Source organism: Vanacampus margaritifer, chromosome 17 (assembly GCF_051991255.1).
Source record: "Vanacampus margaritifer isolate UIUO_Vmar chromosome 17, RoL_Vmar_1.0, whole genome shotgun sequence".
NCBI classification, from domain to species: Eukaryota; Metazoa; Chordata; class Actinopteri; order Syngnathiformes; family Syngnathidae; genus Vanacampus; species Vanacampus margaritifer.
Genome location: NC_135448.1, coordinates 11,197,715 through 11,217,058, shown reverse-complemented (window position 1 = coordinate 11,217,058; position 19,344 = coordinate 11,197,715). Strand labels below are relative to the sequence as shown.

General features: G+C 40.5%; 1 protein-coding gene across 1 annotated transcript; it reads left to right on the top strand.

Moving 5' to 3' along the window:
• The first annotated feature begins 2,654 nt into the window (after nt 1-2,654).
• On the top strand, nt 2,655-19,212 carry LOC144037158 (juxtaposed with another zinc finger protein 1). The gene is made up of 5 exons (XM_077548372.1): nt 2,655-2,983; nt 10,490-10,562; nt 12,066-12,262; nt 14,797-14,966; nt 16,772-19,212. Exons 1-5 carry the CDS (start codon nt 2,869-2,871, stop codon nt 16,946-16,948), a joined length of 732 nt encoding a protein of 243 aa, XP_077404498.1. The 5' UTR covers nt 2,655-2,868; the 3' UTR covers nt 16,949-19,212.
• The last annotated feature ends 132 nt before the right edge of the window (nt 19,213-19,344 follow it).

Genomic DNA, 19,344 nt, shown 5'->3' with positions numbered 1-19,344 from the left:
ATGAAAATGTATGATGTAGTGTAAAATAGTTCATAAAAAAAAGACCTAAATGATGAAAATTCATATTTTTTAAAGAGAAATAACAATAATAAAAGTGTAATTTACTGTTTTATGTAAAAACACAGTAGCTTCAGTACCATCTAAAAAAGTAACTAGCCCTCCAAATATCACCATTAAAAATAAAGGGGTGGAAACTGTACTTAAAACTGTTGCAATTAAAATGCATATTGCACCTTTTTTTTAACCTAAATAAATGTTTTAAAATAGTTATTCAAGATTAAACACAAATATATTAAACTTTAGAGTTAAATACAACTGAACTGTACTTGGGCATCAATTCTTTATCCATACCTCTTGAGGGAGCCCATGCTCCATTTCTTGTACTGTTGTACTGTCAGGTTGCAGGTTCAAATCTCATAATTTCCGACTTGTTTGGAAGGTCTTTAATGCCACATGTTAATAATGATTATCACAACTTTGAAGTGATTTGCTGCAAATTACATTAATATTCTTATGACTCACTAGTTTCCCCAATCCAACGAACTGTTCGTTTACAAACATTTCAAATCCTCAAGAGCACAAATGGAACGCGTCCATTCACGTGTCCATTGAGCTAAGCGTGGCAGTCTTGTCTGCCATCTTTGGTCAGGCTTTCCTGCGCCCCAGCCAGGCCAGGGCAGACTGGAGGAGTAGAATTTTGTTGTGGTACAAGTGCGAAATGGGACCCAGCCCTACTGACTCATCATCCTCCAATGGAGTGGAGTATGCAAATGAGCGCGGCCGCAGCAACAAGCCCAAACAGGAAGTTGTGATGATGTCATGTTGTGTGCGCAGCCACCCCCCCCCTACTTGTGTGGATGTGAATCAGAGTTCTGTTCTGAGCCAAGATAGGGGATGTTTTACAGCATGAGTGCGTGCCAGTGCACAGTAACACTTAACTAGAGGAGGCGGTCACACTTGCAAGCCAATGACGGCAACCAGGAAGTCTCTGGTTGGTTCTGTGGGGCAGACAATACCACTTTATTACATCTACTTTTACCACTCTGTCTGTCCATAACAATCATTAGGCATTTCTTTCCAAAATAACTTTTAAAAGTGTGAGATATAATTTGACTTCATATTGGTAGTACCCGTCAAACAGCTGTGTCTTTTCTAAACGGACACAGTGTTGTTAGCTTAGGATTTATATTATCATCTACTACGCAATATCCATTTTTAATTTATGGACAAGACGTGAGCGAAGAAAAAGAGTAAGTGTGTGCTCCCAGCATGTCACGAGGGAGTTTGCTGAAGTCGGTAGCCAGCGCTTTATGGCAGGCCGTTATAATGGTCAATTAACACGCCAGTCGGCCCTGATCAGCCAACCTCAGTGATTTAAGAACATTCTCCTCTCTCTGGGAGCCACACATACACACACACACGAAACCATAAACACATCCAAAGTTCTCTGAACTGAACAATTATAGGGTCACATTAATCAGTAAACTTTATAGATGGGGTTGTGGTGTTGTCAGTGGCTGATGCAACTTGCATTTTTACATTGATGTTAGCGAACCAACAGAATCCAAATTGGAATCTTTTTTATTGGCCAAGCGGGGTTTAAAAAATGCACATTATGTGTGTATGTTTTTTTTTTAATGTCAATCTACAGCAGTTTTACATTAGACAAATCACACACGTCACACCACCAAACAAATATATCATAAAAAGCAGACAGGCCTGTTTAGTTTAAAACAAAGCTATGATTATGTCTGTATCTTCTGCCATCCAGTGTAAGAGCAATGCCTGTCACTATACGTCCCTGGCATAGATAGATGGGGGGGAAAAAATATACAGTTTATTTTTATACAGCTGTTTATTAATTGTGACAAACAGTCAAACACAAACTGAAAACACCGGCAAGGAGCATGGAGAAGCACCAATAGTAAATAGCCAACTTGGGCTGGGGTCAGAGTGCCTGACGTCAATCAGTAGACCCCTCCCCTTAAAGGCACACATCAACAAACAAATGCTACAGTTTGTGTGTGTGTGTGTGTGTGTGCGCGCGGCAGTCAGCTGAATTACACTTTATAAGACAGTTTATATCTTTACATTATTTTATCTTGTTTTTATATTTATATTTTGCAATGCAGTGGTATTTTTCTTTACAAAAACATTAGCGAAAAAACTTGTGAGAAGCCATAATGTGTTTCCCCACGTGTTTGGGAGAATTTGTTATGGTCCAATAAAAACAAGTTTTTTTGTTTTGTTTTTATTGTTAAAGTAAGGGTGGTGCAACTGCTCACCACCAACAGAATGGTCACCTTAGCATGGTGGTGGCAGCATCAGGTTTTCAAAATGTAATGCTTTACACCTATTTTCACAAATAGTGAATGATTCAATTGGATGTGAAAACGTTTTCAACAAACACAACGCTGAAAATCTTGAAATCCAATTACTGTAGATTACATTCAGTATTGATTACACTGCATACATCACACTTTATTATAACTTTATTATTTTTGTAAAATACACGCAAAGGAGCAGTGTAGCGACGATATGATTATGAATGCGGTTTGTTTTCATCATTTCACACATGCAAACAGGTAAGCAGGTCATGACGTAGCTGACACCAGCCAGGCAGTCAGGCCGGCAGCCCCCACCCCCCACCCACCGCCGAGCTCGCCTCAGCTGCGTCCGCTGCTGTCCTGTCTGGCCGCCCCGGTGTCTGCTCCGCACTCTTCCCCGTTCCCTCCCCGAACCCGAAGCCCCCCCCTACCAACCTACCTCCCAAGCTTCCACCGCCCCGGCTCCCGCAAGAACCCCCCTACCCCATCGCACCCCTCCGCCCGGTGAACGCACCAGCGCGCGTCCCCGGGTGAAAACAACATGACGGGCATCGCCGCCGCTTCCTTCTTCTCCAATTCCTGCAGGTTCGGAGGCTGCGGGCTGCAGTTCGAGTCTCTCGCCGAGCTCATCGTCCACATCGAGGACAATCACATCGGTGAGTCGGCCTCGGTGGGTGGGGAGGAGGGTGGGGGGCAGGGAGCTAACTAGCTAGTCGCTGCTAGCTCACCTCCTAGCTAGGCGAGCTAAAGCCTCGTAGGCTCGGGTTCCGCTATTCACGCTGCGGGCTTTGCGTGGAGCCGCCTCTGATTATTTTTGTGGTTACAATATACTTGTGTTACATTCAAAAAGAAACTAAGCGTTGTTTCCCGTCGGTATTTGCCGTTTTCCACCTTCACTCGGTCGGCATATGAGTTTAATTAGCATCCTGAGCAGACAGCGGTTTCGCCAGCTAACATTTCAATGTTTACCACAGCGGGCCTGATGCGACTCAGTTTGTGTATTGAACGCGTCTGCTTGAAGTGTCTGAGCTCATTAATAAATCACTCCCTTCAAGTGCTTTGACGTGAGCTTGGTGTCACTTTGAAGTGACTTCAACGCATTACGCATATTCTGGTTTTCACCCCCCATTGCACAAGTCTCAACTTGTTGCACTTTTCATTAAGTTTGCCTGCAATCTGCAAGTGATGATTGCCTTCAGGCTTTCAATTACATCTAGCCATCCATCCATTTTCTATAGGCTTATCCTCTTGAGGGTAGTAGGGGAGCGCTGGAGCCCATCCCAGGTGACTGATTTTGGAAAGGGGCGGGGTACAGCATGGACTTGTCGTTAGTAAACAAATAATCATTTATACTTACATTCACACAAGGATTCACTGCATCTTCAATGCATCTTCACGGTTCAGTGTACATGTATACTAAAATTTGCCCGAGCTGAAGTGAGTTGAGGAGCTTCATTTGGCAAAACTAGTCAATTGCCACCATCTTGCCAAACTCCTCACAGGAAGGCTGGAGCTGCGTTTACTCTGTCACCAGTGTGCAACATTGTGAGATGAAGCAAGTATTTTTGAGATAATCCTTTTTTTTTTTTATACCACAGAACTCAATCATGCGAACCAAAGATGATTAGTGCTAATCACTATTCGTGGTGTGTTGGAAGGAAGCAGTGGATGACAGTGAGCGTAGACCGGAGGTTTCATGGAGCCAGTCTCCATGGCAACTGGCAGCCTCTAAAAGGGGTCAGGGAGACGGTGCCTCGGCGTCAACTCGTCACACCTGCTGTCTCGTCCACAAAGAGCGCGGCCGTGTTGTCAGTAGGGGTGAGGACACCCCATGTGATGTCACACCACTTTGGGGTCAGAACAGAGGATGTGTTTATGGGCCGGGAACGAGTGGGGAGGGGGCAGGGCTGTGCCACTTATTTATCTCTTGAGTTAAAAGGAGTGAGTGTGAATAGCTGTGACATTCTCCTGGTAAGCCAGCCTGTGGCAATGTAGAACATAAAAAAAAAAAAGTGACGCTAATGATGACAAGTGGTAAAGAAAATGAATGGATGGGGCTATCAGTTGCCCTTATAGGCCCCATCTGCACCATATTTTGACCTTTGAGCCCACGGCCATCAACCGCGCAGAGAGGTCGTTTACAAGCCCCATTAATGACCAGCCGCTCCACTCACTTTTAACGCCGCAGCTGGTCATCGGCGGCCTCCACGGCTGCAAGTTCAATCAATCGCTCGCCCAGATCAGTTACCACGGCGATGGGAGGGGGTTGAGGTGGGAGTGTGACGGAGGTGGGAGTTCCTATTTTGCATAGGATATAGTGTATCCGGAAATTATTCACAGGGTTTCACTATTTCCACATTTTGTTGTGAGAGGCATATTCCAAAATGGAATAGTTTTAATTTTCCCCTTAAAATTCCATTATAATACTTAATATGCATTTTTTTGTATAGTTCCAAAAAAAACCTTTTTTTTAGAATTATGGATTTTTTAAATTACATTTTGAAATAATGCTGTTATATAACAAAATGTGGAGCAAGGGAAGCGTTGTGTATACCATACTTTACAGATGCTCTATGCATTTTTTTGGTAGTTCTTTCTCCAGTAAAATGGACTTTTTTGGCTCTGTTGAAAAGAAGAAAAAAAAAACATTTTTAAGTCGCAGTATTGTAAAAAAAAAATATTAAAATTAAATTTATTAGAGAACATTTTCGCAGTTCAAAGTAACAGTACAAGAATAAATCTATGTAATGAGGAAAAAACAGGTAATTTTCATTTATTATCTTTCCCATTTTTTATATAAGTGAACAGATCATGTAGTAGCAGATTACTAATATTTTAATATTCTTTAACATCATAGGCCTATGTATAAAGAGACCACTATAGTATGGCAAGATAAAACTAAAATAAAGTAAAACTATTCATCCTTTTGCTGATGTGATCAGTAATCAATCAAAAGAAAAGCTAAGATTGATTGAACTCCCTTTTGCATTAAATATGAATGACAAACACATAAAATAAGCAGAGATGAGAAGTTGAGTCCTAATTACAAGAAAAAAATATAATACAGTATTATGAGACATTTTCTTATATCAAAATAACTTTGTGAGAATAAAGTCATATTATGAGAAATTAGGCTATTTCATACTTTTACAAGAAAAAGCCATAACATTTTCTGAGTAAAGTTTAAAGAAAGTTGTGCGATAAAGTCATTTTATAGCATTAAATTATATTTTTAAAAGAATAAAGTCTCGTTGTCTTTGAAGTGGTCAAGCTCGGTGCTAAAAAGTTCAGACTGGATGTCCTAAAAAAAACAACATCTTTTGACAATACTGACCTCTTGTGGCCATACCTGGCCTGTGCCACATTGCTCACCGTCCCGCCCCCTCCAGTCGCTCGCCCTGCTGCACACATGGAAGTAAACACCAGACGTGTGTTTCCGTGAGAAAAGCGCTTAATATGTCGGCTACCTCATCCTACAAAAAAAGAGATAACATCTCAGCAATGACATAGCCCCTGCTTTTTCGATCGCCGCAGGAAATTGTTTTCAGAGCACCGTGTTTAGTTGTCCCAATAGTTCAGGTCTGAGGAATGTGATGATGTCAGGCTGATCTGCCTGTGCGCACATTTGTGTGTCACCTACACACGCACCAACCTGCCCCGCAACCTCAACAAAGGCAGCACAATGAAGCCGAGCACGGGGGGAGATTAAAACAAGGAAGAAAACACCCGGGGCGAAAGTAGGGAAATCCCAAACTTTTTTTTGTTCTCACTGAATACACTCTGCAACTTGATGAGCATTACGTCAAATATTGTTGGTGATCTTATTTGCTTTTGTGACGATTATCTGCCTGCATCAGCAGTTAGGGAGTCTTTGCAATAGTTACAAACAATATTATGTTTGGTCACGTCGTTACCGGCCAAAAATAGCGGCCTACATCATTTTTTCCCCCAGAAAACACGAAGAATTGAACCAATTACTGATTTTATTATTATTATTATTATTTTATTATAGAATGTAGCTGATTTTTAACCTAACATGGACGAATGGACGCTCCAATCACTCACCGTTTCCTTGTTGAATGTTGAACAGCGAGAGGCGCTTCGTGCATTTTTAGCTGGTAAAGACATTTGTGCTCACGACGACAACGAGGGCGACTTTTTTTTTTAATCCGTGGGCGTGATTGGTTGGTCGAAACAAACGTGTAAAAGATGCCACATCGTCCAATCAGCTCGGAGTATTGTACAGAATGTCCCGCCTTTCCCGAGCAAATCACCATGGACCAGTCCCAGATTGAGTGAATCACAATATCAATCTGAAAGCTGATTTTAGCGAAAAAAAAAAGACTTATTTTAAGAAGGGGATGATATTTGCTTTACCGTGGCATGATGACATGCTCAAAATTGATAAATTATCTCTCAAAGTCAAATAGAATCAGTTCTGGGACAGTGGTTGACTTCCAGTTTTAATTTCCAAAATTATGAGACCTTTTCTGTTAAAAAATAAATAATCATTGACTGCGCATGTAATGTAGTAGCATTTTAGCAATCTTAACAACTGTGTACATGTAAATTTAGCACTGTATAATAATCCCAGATAAAACCAAAACGATCTGCAATTTTAAAAAAGACAACATTTTATTGTTTTCGCTTCATCACTCTTGTGTCTAAATAAATGCAAATGCTCGCTTTAAAATGTTTTAGATTAATGGAAGGGTGAAGGATGAACTGCATTATAGTGGTGGAACACTACTGTAGGGATGTAAGGATCAACACCATAAATATCACAATGTGAACCTCATGATACGATATTGTGGGGAGGTTGGCGATTTAAAAAAAAAAAAAGAAAAGAAAGAAAGAAAAAGAGCTCACAATATTGTATAAAACCTAACTGGGGGGAAAAAGCACAATATTATGGTTTTTGTACATACTGTAATAACAGCATGTAGCAAAAAAATGGGCTTGTTCATGTCATGTCTGTCACATGTTATTGTCATGTGCTCCTATCGGCTCAGTGTTTTTTCCCGAAGAAAAATATGAAAGATATATGCTCGTATGACAGATTTATTGGAGTGATAACCGCTGCAGTGGCCAATACATTCCGAATTCAAATTAAACTGCACCAATAAACTAACCACCAGAGGGTGCTAGAACTGCACAAATTGAATACAAACTTTTTTTTTTTTTGCTGCATTTAATATCGTGACATGACCACGACGATATCGTGGCTATTTTAATATCCCTACTGTACCGCACACACATTTTTAAATGGCATTTTGGATCAGTACAAAGATCCTGGTTCGTTACAACTTCCCTTTATTTGCCTTTTACTCTGTCCGAACTATCCATTGCATCCTTTTTGTGGAGGTGTGACACGGAAAGGGTGTTTGTGTGTGTGCGTCCATGTACCATGCCACTTCCTGAATGACCTGTGAGGGTGTAGCGGAGCAATTAGTTGGACTGGCATCCCGAAAGCGGAACTGTAGACGCTCTTTTCACGGCATGCACGCGAGCTCACACATCATCGCATGGCGGAAGTCGCCGGGCCCCCGAGTGCCACGCCATGCACCGCGGTGCATAATTACAGGGAAGTTTACCTCTCTTTTTTTTTTTTAACCCCTCCCACATTCCCGCTTCTTGGCCTCCATCCGGCTGCCTGCTGCTCGAGAAACACGTTAAAATGCTGTGTGTGGCTTAATTAGCAGCCTGCAAAACAAGCTGTGCATTCTTGGCCTGCTTTCAAAACGTGTATAGACACACACGCACACACACACACGTTTGCGCTGTAATGCGCCAGAAGGGGGCGCTCTTGTGCCGCTGATAAGACCGTTTGTGTGAAGAGCACTGCTGACTACTGATTGGATGCGACTTTGAGAATCTGAGACACACATGCCCAAAGTCAGCAGGAAGCTCCAGCTCACGTGACCCTAACAAGGACAAGCACTATAGAAAATGGATAGCTTTCTTGCAGCAGTGTAGCTAAAATTGTAGTCGCCTCCATTAGTTACTGTAATGAATCAAACATATGCACAGACGCAGCTGCCCTCCTGCCCATCAGCTTCCTGTGCTGCGAGGCCAGCGGACGTCGTAAACATGGCAGCGTCTGCGCACCTGGCTCACCTCACAGGCCTCGTATCCGCATAAAACCCTGTCGCTGGTTGCCATACAGTCAACCCCAGTTTATTACCAAGGATATGTTCCAAACCCTCCCCAAATCTGTGATATTGAGGGACCTTATAGAAAACTATTATCTTTAATTTTACCCACCTTACATCATTTCAATATATTTATGTATTTGAACACAACAATTAAATTTAAGAGGCAGAGCCTTGTGACTTGCCTTTTGATGAACAACAACCATGTAACTTTGCCTTAAAAGTTAAAAGTGATGCTCTACTAGCTTCATGCTAACGCGAGCCGGGCAAAGGAAACTAGCATTGGTGTTGCCGTCATTGGGGAAAAAAGTGGCAAGCAAATATTTTACTCAAACCAATTCAACACTTGTTACTCATAAGATAAAGAAATAGCGCTACGGTATCAACGTTTTTTGTTTGTTTGTTCTTGACCAGTTAGCACAGCAGCTAACACAGCTAGCTTGTATTCTTGAGTAAAAACATTATCGTTAGCATTGATTTGCTGCCCCGTAACTGTAATATTAAAAATAAAATAAAAAAAACCTATTTAATTGTAATTAAAGGATTTATTCAGTAGTATAAAAATACTAGTAGTAACACTGTAACTTTGCCTTAAAAGTGAAGGTGTTCTAACTTAATGCTAATGCAAGTTGGGCGAAGGAAACTAGCATTGGTGTTGTCATGAACAGTAGTTAGGCTACTATTTCCATACAAATATTTAACTCAAATTAATTCAACACTTGTTACTCATAAGATAAAGAAATAGCACTACTGTAAAGTTTTTTTGTTTGTTTGTTCTTGACCAGTTAGCATAGCAGCTAACAGAGCCAGCTTATACTCCTGAGTAAAACAAAACAAAACATTAGCATTGATTTGCAGTCACTTTAATTAGAGGTATATTAAAATATATCCAAATAGACGTTAACTTTGTTTAATTGTAAATAAAGGATTTATTTTGTTGTATTTTTTTAAGTATATGTTGTTTATGTTTCAAAATTCAAACAGCAACGAGATATGACAAACCAAATATCTTTTTAAAGTGTACTATTTATGGTTGAGTTGGAAGAATAAAATTAAATCATGCTTGTCCTCCAATTTGGGAAAAAAACAACAACTATATTAATAATTCTATACTAACTGGGACATTTAATTGTATTATTATTATATTGTTGTGTGTGTGTGTGTGTGCTTTTCTGTTCTAAGCAGTGGGTTGTCTTGTCGAGGCTCTGCTATAAAAGGTGGTCAGTGACCACCTCTGTGGACCACCTTATTGTAGTAGCAGATTCTGTGTGTGTAATAGTGTGTTCCTTGTCTGGGGCTTGTTTTCTTGTTTGCCGGTCTCCTTGGTGTTGTCCTGTTCTGCCGGACGTCTGCTTTCGTTTCAGATTACGAGGTGTGAAAGTCTGAAAACCGAAGATGGCCGGCACACACACACGCACACACATAGACGCACACTTGAGAAAAGCTGGGAAAAGGAGTACTTGGGGTGTGTTTTGTTCACAGTTGCGCTGATATGATCCAACTCCTTCATCACATCCATCTGATAGCCATTACTCGGCATGTACTGTTGCACAGACCAGCACGCTATGGGCCTTCAGCGTTCTCATGCCGAACACTTGATGGCGCTGGCGCTTCACGCTAGTCCCACCCGCGAGCCCCCACCCCACCCCATCCCTCCACTGGTTTCCCTGGGAGGTTGGTAGGCAGACTTAATGGTGCTCCCCTCAGGCAGTGGAAGTCGCCCCAAAGAGGGTCTGTGTGTGTTTTAGCAATACACTGTAAACATTCATCACAGCGCCCTTGTGTCTCCTTTACTCCCATGCGAAATTCTTTTTTTTTTTTTTTTTTGCGACTCTCATGACACAAAGTCTGGGAAGGCCCTGATGACGTGTTCACAGAGGCCGTCATGGACACCCGTGACTTAATGCGATTTGTTGTTCGTGACACACCGTGGTGATTGGTCCGATAATTTATCAGGCAGGAAGAACAGATAAGTCCTCTTGATTAACGTGGAACCTCTCTCTGTCTCAGACACAGATCCGCGGGTCCTGGAGAAGCAAGAGCAACAGCAGCCCACCTACCTGGCCCTCAGCTACATCAACAGGTACCGTCGGCCTGTCTTTAGGCGGCAACGTTAGCATGCGTTCATTTTGCCGGGCGGGGGGTTCCAAATGACGGATGTATTCCCGTCGACAATGTCATGACTCATTGGCAGAGCAGCAGAGAAAACCACAGAAGACATGAGACGCCTGAGTCAGGACGACAGCTCATGCGGCTCTGTGTGTGTTTTTGTTTGTTTGTGTGGCAAACCGATACATCACACAACCTCTTAAATCACTCTCGGCCGCAACATGGAAAAATATGTGACTAAAAGAGAGAGTGAGGTTTTTTTTGTAGGGGGTGGGAGTGTTATTGTTCAAGTGGCGAGCTTGTAAATGTCATCCGCGGAACCCCAGAACATGTTTTGATGGCGGGATGTATTTTCAGGGGCAGTTTGTTCATCTTAATTAGATCTTGTCAAAACTTAACACTCGTAATAGTGGCTGTTAGCGACCGTCATTAAAAGCTCCTCAATACAGTAACCAGTAGCAAAGCAATGGTGACATTATCTTCCTGGACTGTCCTCTCGGGTCCTTTTCGCTTCCCGCAACACAAGGCCTGTAAAGCTATGCTCGAATGTTGAATGAGATCTAGTGTAAGAGCTGAGATCTCAACAAACACCTTTGGGATGAATTACAACTCCAGCAACAAATTGTAGCTGCAAACTGTTTTCCCTCCTTTTTCACTTTTTCTAGTGCATAAAGACTACTCATAATTCAACACATTTAGCACAAAAACAATGAGTAGACAAATGTGTGGGAATTGTTACTCAATGTGGAGTTGTTTTTTTTTCTATTTAATTTAATAAACCTCTAATAGGCTTGTCCACTCCTTCCTTTATCTACCACTGACCTCCATAAATTTATTCTCTTGGATTAGCCATTTTTAGTGGTTTATGTACAGTACACAAATGCAATGTCATTAAAAACTGACAGTAAACTACAACAAAAATGTATCTCTTATCAAATGTATCAATTACCAGTACATGTGCACAGGAAATTCATGGTGGAATCGGCTTCAGGATGCAAAATTAAGAAATGTCAGTCTCCGGCGTTACATTTTTTTTAGAGGTTGTTAACATAAAAGTGGAAAAAAATGTTAAAATAATAAAAATATGGCTGCATCTTTTGGTCATTGATACAGTAATTTCAAAATAAATCATAAAATTGAGTTTAAATTAGAAAGATGTACTGTGTGATATTGATTGGTGTTGAGGTCATTTTTCTGCCACTAGATGGCATAATTGCAATTGTAAGACATTGGTGACAAGTCAGTGCAATTTTCTTTTCATATTAAGAGCTATCTAATCTTTAACATGAAATAATTTGTGAAATTCTGCACATTTTTTAAATGGTAAAATACAACTTGACCCCACTCTCCACAAATGAATGCGTTATTATTAAAAGTATTACTTCTAAATTTATATATATATATATATATTCAAATGAAACGTTTAAGAGCGTTGAATCCACATTTTGTCAATAACCTGTGACTCATTTCCCGTCAGGTTCATGACGGACGCTGCACGGCGGGAGCAGGAGACCATGAAGAAGAAGGTCGCGCCAAAGCTGTCGCTGTCCATCACGGGCTCCGTGTCGAGGAACAGCACTGCCACGCCCCCCCGCCACACCAGCGGCAACCTGACGCCGCCCGTCACGCCCCCCATCACTCCTTCCTCCTCCTTCCGCAGCAGCACGCCGACAGGTACGACGACAGGTGTGCGCGCTCATCACTATGCTACTAGTGCACTGAATTGTAGGCGCTTTGTCCTCACCCGTAAGACAATTCAGCGCATTAGTACAACAACAGTGCTACTAGCACTACTAGTGGCATAATATAATTTTACTAGTTAGCATTTAGTGCTTCACTAGTCGTACTAGTTGTGCGCAGATGTCAACTAGTGCAGTTTTACCTCAGCAGTAGCGTACTAGTTCTAGTTGTGAGCAGATATGTCACACTGTATTGGAAGGTAGTCGTGAAAAAAACGTCACTAGTAAGACATTAGTTTTATTAGAGTGCCCTAGTTGTTCTACTAGTGCGCTGAATTGTATTGACAGATGTTTATTGTCACTCCTAATTGAAGTTTAAACATGACAAACACGTTGATTTAACCACATTTTACACATTTTTTAGTACAGATCAACCATATAACGATAGTTAACGGCATATAGTCTTCATCTTTAAAAAATGACTGCCGTTTACCAAGTCGACTTGTGAAACTCTTCTTCGTCGTTGATAGAGAGAGTTTGATAGAGAGAGTTTGGCGTCCATATGTCATGTGACCAGCAGTTGACCAATCACAGCGTGTGTGAACTCTATCAACGGAGCTGGTCATATGTCTGTTATACTGCCCCCTGGTGGCCAAGGCAAACACACAAGGAGAATGTCAATGTGCTTTGAAGCATCATTTTAAAATATTTTTTTTAATTTACTGTGACGCACAAACTGTTTAATTCTTTGTGCTACTGTGTGAGCATTTTTTGTGGACATTTAAGCTGATCAACCCAATATTATGATGAGCCCCTTTGACCCCCATTAGACAGTATGTGTGTGTGTTACTGTATATGTGTGTTAAACATAGAGGCTCCTGCTGCAAGCAGACCAGTCAACACTCTTCTAATTACATAGCAGCTGTCCCACTGTGTGTTCACATGGGGCCGTGTGTGTGTGTGTGTGTGTGTGCGCGTGCGCGTGTGTATACAACTGTGCACAGTTCAGAAGCAGCCCAAATGGTTTCTAAACGTAGTGTTAGGTCTGCACTTTTACACACACATGCACACATTTCAACATGTGCCAGGGTACCATCCATTTCCTCATGCTGAGGTGCAGAATTTCCTGTGTGATGGTGGGGGGCCGGTGTGTGTCGGCGTGTGCGCGCGCGTGAGTGGAAACTATTCTCCAGAGTACTTTTCCAGCCTGAGCAATGGGGATCACTCCCACTTAATGATCGCCTTCCATGTGCCAATCCCTGCATTTTGACTCACAGGCACAAGAGAATGCAGACATGGACAAGGTGGTTTTTTTTGTGTGAGAATGTGGCCCACTGGCACAAACACACACATACATACACAATCCTCGGAAAATAGCAAAATGAGAAAGTGAGAGAGTGGGCTAACTTCCATTTTTACCATTTTTGTTTTATGGCTTTAATCAAATTAGGGGGTAGGGGGAATTACAACCTTGGTAATTCATCATGACATGCCAACGTATATTGTACCTAGAGATACTGTCAAACTAAAACAAAACAAAGGATATTACACATTCTGTATTTAACGCAACCACAAAACGTTGGCTTCCACTAGCTTCATGCTAACACACAACGACGAGCTAACGAACAGCATCGATTTTTAGCGGTGTTATGTGCATCAACTCTGGTAGACAGACAATAAAGCAAGAATCACAGGGCTATTTCCTTCAACCTCTGCAAAAAAAAAAAAATGTTAATACTGAAGTTTACAGAGCCACTTAACGGTAGTTGTGAAAGTCTTTTTCATTTGTCCATTTGTCCTCATGACTGGATTATGCTGCCCCCCGGTGGCCAATTTGCACACACCAGAAGAAGTCACAATGAATTAATCATGATTCACGTTTTATTATTTAGCATTCTAATTACAGTGTTGTCACATTGTTTTAAATAAGATAAAAAACCTCATGTCTCAAGGCACCACTGTAATAAAAAAAATGTTTTAATTAGTTTAATAATTTAGATTAGTAATTTGACAATCTTCAAACGTATATTTGTGTAATGTTTAATAACACTGGTCAAGTGCAAATTTTAATCGGACAGCTTTATGTGTCCCTAAACATATTTTTGACGTTGATTATGTAAATGTTTTTTTTTTTCAAGCACATCAGCTTTATTTTATTTTTTGGTTTTTAAGTTTGACCTATTGAAACCTTGCAATTTTCCCATACATTGTAATTTATAGCTAACCTAAAAAAAACAAAAAAAAAACACACCTGTTGCTGAACCTGATCCTTAATTTATAAATATTACTAAATAGAATACAAAATTACGTATTATTATTATTATTATTATTATGAAAACTTAATGTGCTACAGAAAAAAAACAAGGGCAGATTCGGAATTAGAGTAAAAAACTCCTCTTGAAACATTAACTTGCATCTCTGATTAAAATATTTGGTAAAAATTTGTTGACCAAGGTAATAAGTTTAATTTAAAAAAAAAAACTTCTGCATGCTTCCTATATTTATTCCAAAACGTTTCACTGATTACAGGCAGCGAGTACGACGAAGAGGAGGTAGACTACGAGGAGTCGGACAGTGATGAGTCGTGGACCACCGAAAGCGCCATCAGCTCCGAGTCCATCCTCAGTTCCATGTGCATGAACGGCGGCGAGGAGAAGCCGTTTGCGTGCCCCGTGCCGGGCTGCAAGAAGAGATACAAGGTGAGGGAGCTGATCTCATGTGGTTTTATGGATGTTAAGCAAATATCACGTTGCCTCACCAACCCCCCTCCAAAACAAAAAAAAGTCATTAATGTCATGATTGAAAGTAGTGATAATATCATTCTGTAATCAGGCAACAGCAAACAAAAACCTCTTTCAATTTTTTTTTAATATTTTGGGGAGTATGGTGACATTACTGTCGCATGACTGCTGCATGTGGGACCTTTTTAAGAGGACAAAAACAGCAATGATGATGTTAAGATTATTCAGGCCAGCTGTAATATTCCCACACTACTTTTACTTTTATATAAACAAAGAATAAGATCAGCACAAAATCTGTACACTCGTGTTAATTTTGTTAACGAAAACGAAATAAAAAATATTTAGATATTTGTGATAAATATTTATTTCAACACACATTTTTCACCGGACAAAAACTAGACTAGATTAAATTAAAACTGCCATTAATAAACAATAATTGGAACTAAATCAGTATGCATTTTTTTATTGACTAATAAAGACAACATTTTGCTCACTTAATAAAGACTGGACTAAAATCTATGGACATTTTAATTTTAGTTCACGAACAAAGACGAGATGAAAATTATAATTGTTGCAAAATCCTGTCTCTGCTAATCTGTCACTAACACACACCCTTTAAATTCTTTCAAACAAAGTTAATCCGACCGCAAACTAATGCTAGCTAACACACTAGTGTTAGCATGGAGTCATAATAGCCACTTGTTGATATACTGTAGCTGTAGATGGAAATGTGAATATTATCAGCTGACAAAAAAAAAATGTAAAAGGGTCAAATGATTGTCCTGACCTGACTAAAACTGAACAAAAATGTTGACAATTTCTGTTGACTAAAAATAGATGAATAAAATTACGTTTTCTTGGACTAAAATAAAGACTAAAATGATTGACTTATAGCCGACTAAAAGGTGACTAAATAAAAATGGGATGAGGTTGACTAACTATGATAAAAACTAACAACTGTGATTGAAATTGTACTAAAACTGAGACTAAATTAAAAAATGGCTCATAAAATTAACACTAATTTACATTATGCCAGATAACTGTTACCATCAATTGACACTGATATTTAGCATTAAAAAAAGATTTAGATAAAAAAAAAAAAGTCATTCATTTTAATGAAAATAATGATGACATTATTTTTTACGACACTCCTATTTATTTTACGCTAGCTAAAACCACATTGCCAAAGGAAAGTTCACTAGCTTAATGCTAACACACAATACAAAACGCAGTAGAGGGCTAACAAAACTAGCATTAATGTTGATTGTTATTCTCACTGCAAAAAAATACTGCTGCAGCTTACAGAGCAGTTGTGACCATCTTCTTTGTTTATAACCATATGTTAGGATAAAGTGGCACCAAAAGGAGCTGCATAATGAATAATAATCACGATGACTGTTAAATTCTTTACATTCTGTTTAATTTTGTTATTATTCATAAGTAGAGGTGCCACTGTAATCTAGAAAGTTACCAAAAAGTTCCCGAGAAGCAGATAGTCAGTCACCCTTGACGAGACCCGATTCCGGTAGCTAAGAATAGTGACGTTTTTACAGCGGCATTAAAATTAATTTCAATGTCACATTGACACATTTGAACATGTCAGAGCACTTTATGAGTTGTAGACATTTTTATGGACAAGTTCCCAATCGCTCCACGCCCGCTCTTTAAGATTTATGCCTATTAAAAAAAAAAAACACCAAAAAACAGGTTCTTCTGTAGCGTTGCATGTTGAAGCAAGCGTGCGTCGTCTTCTTTCCTCTCAGAACGTGAACGGCATCAAGTACCACGCCAAGAACGGCCACCGCACGCAGATCCGCGTGAGGAAGCCGTTCAAATGCCGCTGCGGGAAGAGCTACAAGACGTCGCAGGGCCTGCGGCACCACACCATCAACTTCCACCCGCCCGTCTCCACCGAGATTCTGCGCAAGATTCAAGGCTAGAGCCAGCCAGAAAGGGCTCCTCACACTAAAGTGCATGCTTTAAGTTCTTTTCCCATTATTATTTACATTTTCTTTCCATCTTATATCACTCGTATTTCCAAAAGTATATCTTTGTATTATTTTTGTTGTACATTTGCACATTTCGTATATGCTATCATTTGATTTCGGTTTGACTTGCATAAGGTGCTAAAAGAAGTTGACAGGAAGTGAGAGACAGGAAGTGCAACCAAGCCCCGCCCCCCGCACGACGACAAAGTTACCTTCCGGTCACCGATCCAAGCCAGGAGGTGCGTTCACTCCTTTTTCTTCGTTTACTGACTTTGGATCGGCAGCCTCACGGGAACTTCTGGGGTTCTGCCTAAGTTATATTTCAAATAGATATATTGCTATATAAACAGTAGACACATATGTAGTTGTATATATCAAAACTATAAGCTTATTCACAAGCATTTACATGAATAGTTAGTTTTATTTGCAAGCTTTATTTTTTATATTTTATTGTCAGTATTTTTGGCTTGAATGGTCCGAAGTTTCATCGCAAATATTTTTCTAATACTCAAACTTCGTGCTTCACTAAACCTTTACCAGACATGACATGGGTGGGAGGGTCGTATGGCGTTCTAAATTGTTGCCACAATTTGTAGTGATTTTTAAAATTTTAAAATTATTAGACTTTGTCACACTTCTGTGCCATTATGAGGCTGAGGAACTAAGTAGAAGTGAATTGAGAAGCTACATTTAGACAAAAGAAGTGCTTTGCTACCATCTTGGTGCCAAAGGAACTATGTTGAAGTGAGTTGAGGTGTTGCATTTAGACAAACATAGTGCTTTGCTGCCCTCTTGCAGCGTCTTGGTGCCAAAGGAACTTTGCTGGAAGTGAGTTGAGGAGCTTCATTTAGACAGAAGGTGTGTTTTGCTGCCATCTTGTGGTGTCTTGGCGCCACAGGGCTGTTGGTGAATTTGAGGTGTTTCATTTAGATAAAAGTAGTGCTTTGCCGCCATCTTACGGCATCTGGGAGTCATGGAACTACGTTGAACTGAGAAGCTAAATTTGGATTAAAGTAATGCATTCCTACTGTAGATGTTGGGGGAGTGGGGTGGATTTATTTTCTCTGCGCCCCCTCTGCCCATACATTTGTGGACACAAAATTTTAATTTATGACAAGTTATATATATTGTATGCACCAAATACAAATGTGTGGCCATAAAGTATAATGTGCATGCAAAATCCAGATTTGTTAACATGAACATCATTCCTGGACAGTTGGGTAAGCAAATCAAGCGCACCTTTTGTATTCGGTTTATGGCGAAGGTGCACTCCATTTGTTTACCCATACTCGTTTTTGTTACACAAAGGAATTTGTTTGGCCACAATTAAGCTTATTGTGCCCACAATTCATTTTTTCCCCACCCCATGTCATGTCTGGGTCTTCGTAGCGTTTCTACGCACCAGTGAGACATTTTTTTCCTTCATCTCATACGGAGCTCCATTTATTGGACGTGTCATTCCAGTTGCCAACGTAGCTTTTTGTTCTTTCCATGACGGTTGCCAACAGCTCTCCACTGCCAAACATCCACCATACCGTGTGCCTGATTGGGGAGGGAGGGGAGGGATGAGGCAACAACAGGGCGGCCATGTTGGTGTCGCCCCCCAAAAAAAAAAAAGTGGGTGTACATTGAATGTTTTATTGCATGCACTCTGAAGGGTGATTTGTACAAAAAAAAAGAAGAGATTAGTAGCTACAACCTGTTTTGTGTTGTAGATGACAGCATTCCAGATGTGTGTTGTAGATGACAGCATTCCAGATGTGTGTGTGTTGAGAGTGCGTGTTTGCATAGACATCAGCCTTGAGTGTTATTGTGCCGTTTAGTGTGTGGATGTGTCGTTTCTGTGCCACATCAATCCTGTGGAGCAGGAAGGATAAACGGTGGTGTTGCCCCCTTACAGGGATTCGTATCACTCATTGCCTCTTGGGAGTGGGGGGGGTCATTGTGTTTGTGATGGGTCCAGTGACATTTCCACTCACCCTCCACTCTTCTTTTGTGCATTAAGAAAATTCTTATCCATGATGAGCAGCTCTGTCATTAGTCTCCATGGTAACAAACATGGACCAATGACAGGACAGTATTAACACACGTCGAGTAGTTGGGATGCGGTAGTCCCGTATTTACAATGTACAGTGAATGTATCGTAACATGTCCTTTTGTTAAGTGCTTTTAAATTATATTTTCGTATGTACCGTGGACATAAGTGTTTTGTATTCGGGGAGGGGGGAGGGGGGGTGTTTTGTCTTTCTATATAAAAGTGAAGCTGCTTCAATGTAAACAGGCACCTGCCTGGAAAAAAAATGCAAAAATAAAGACTGACAGTCAAATTGTGTTTTCTTACAAAAAAA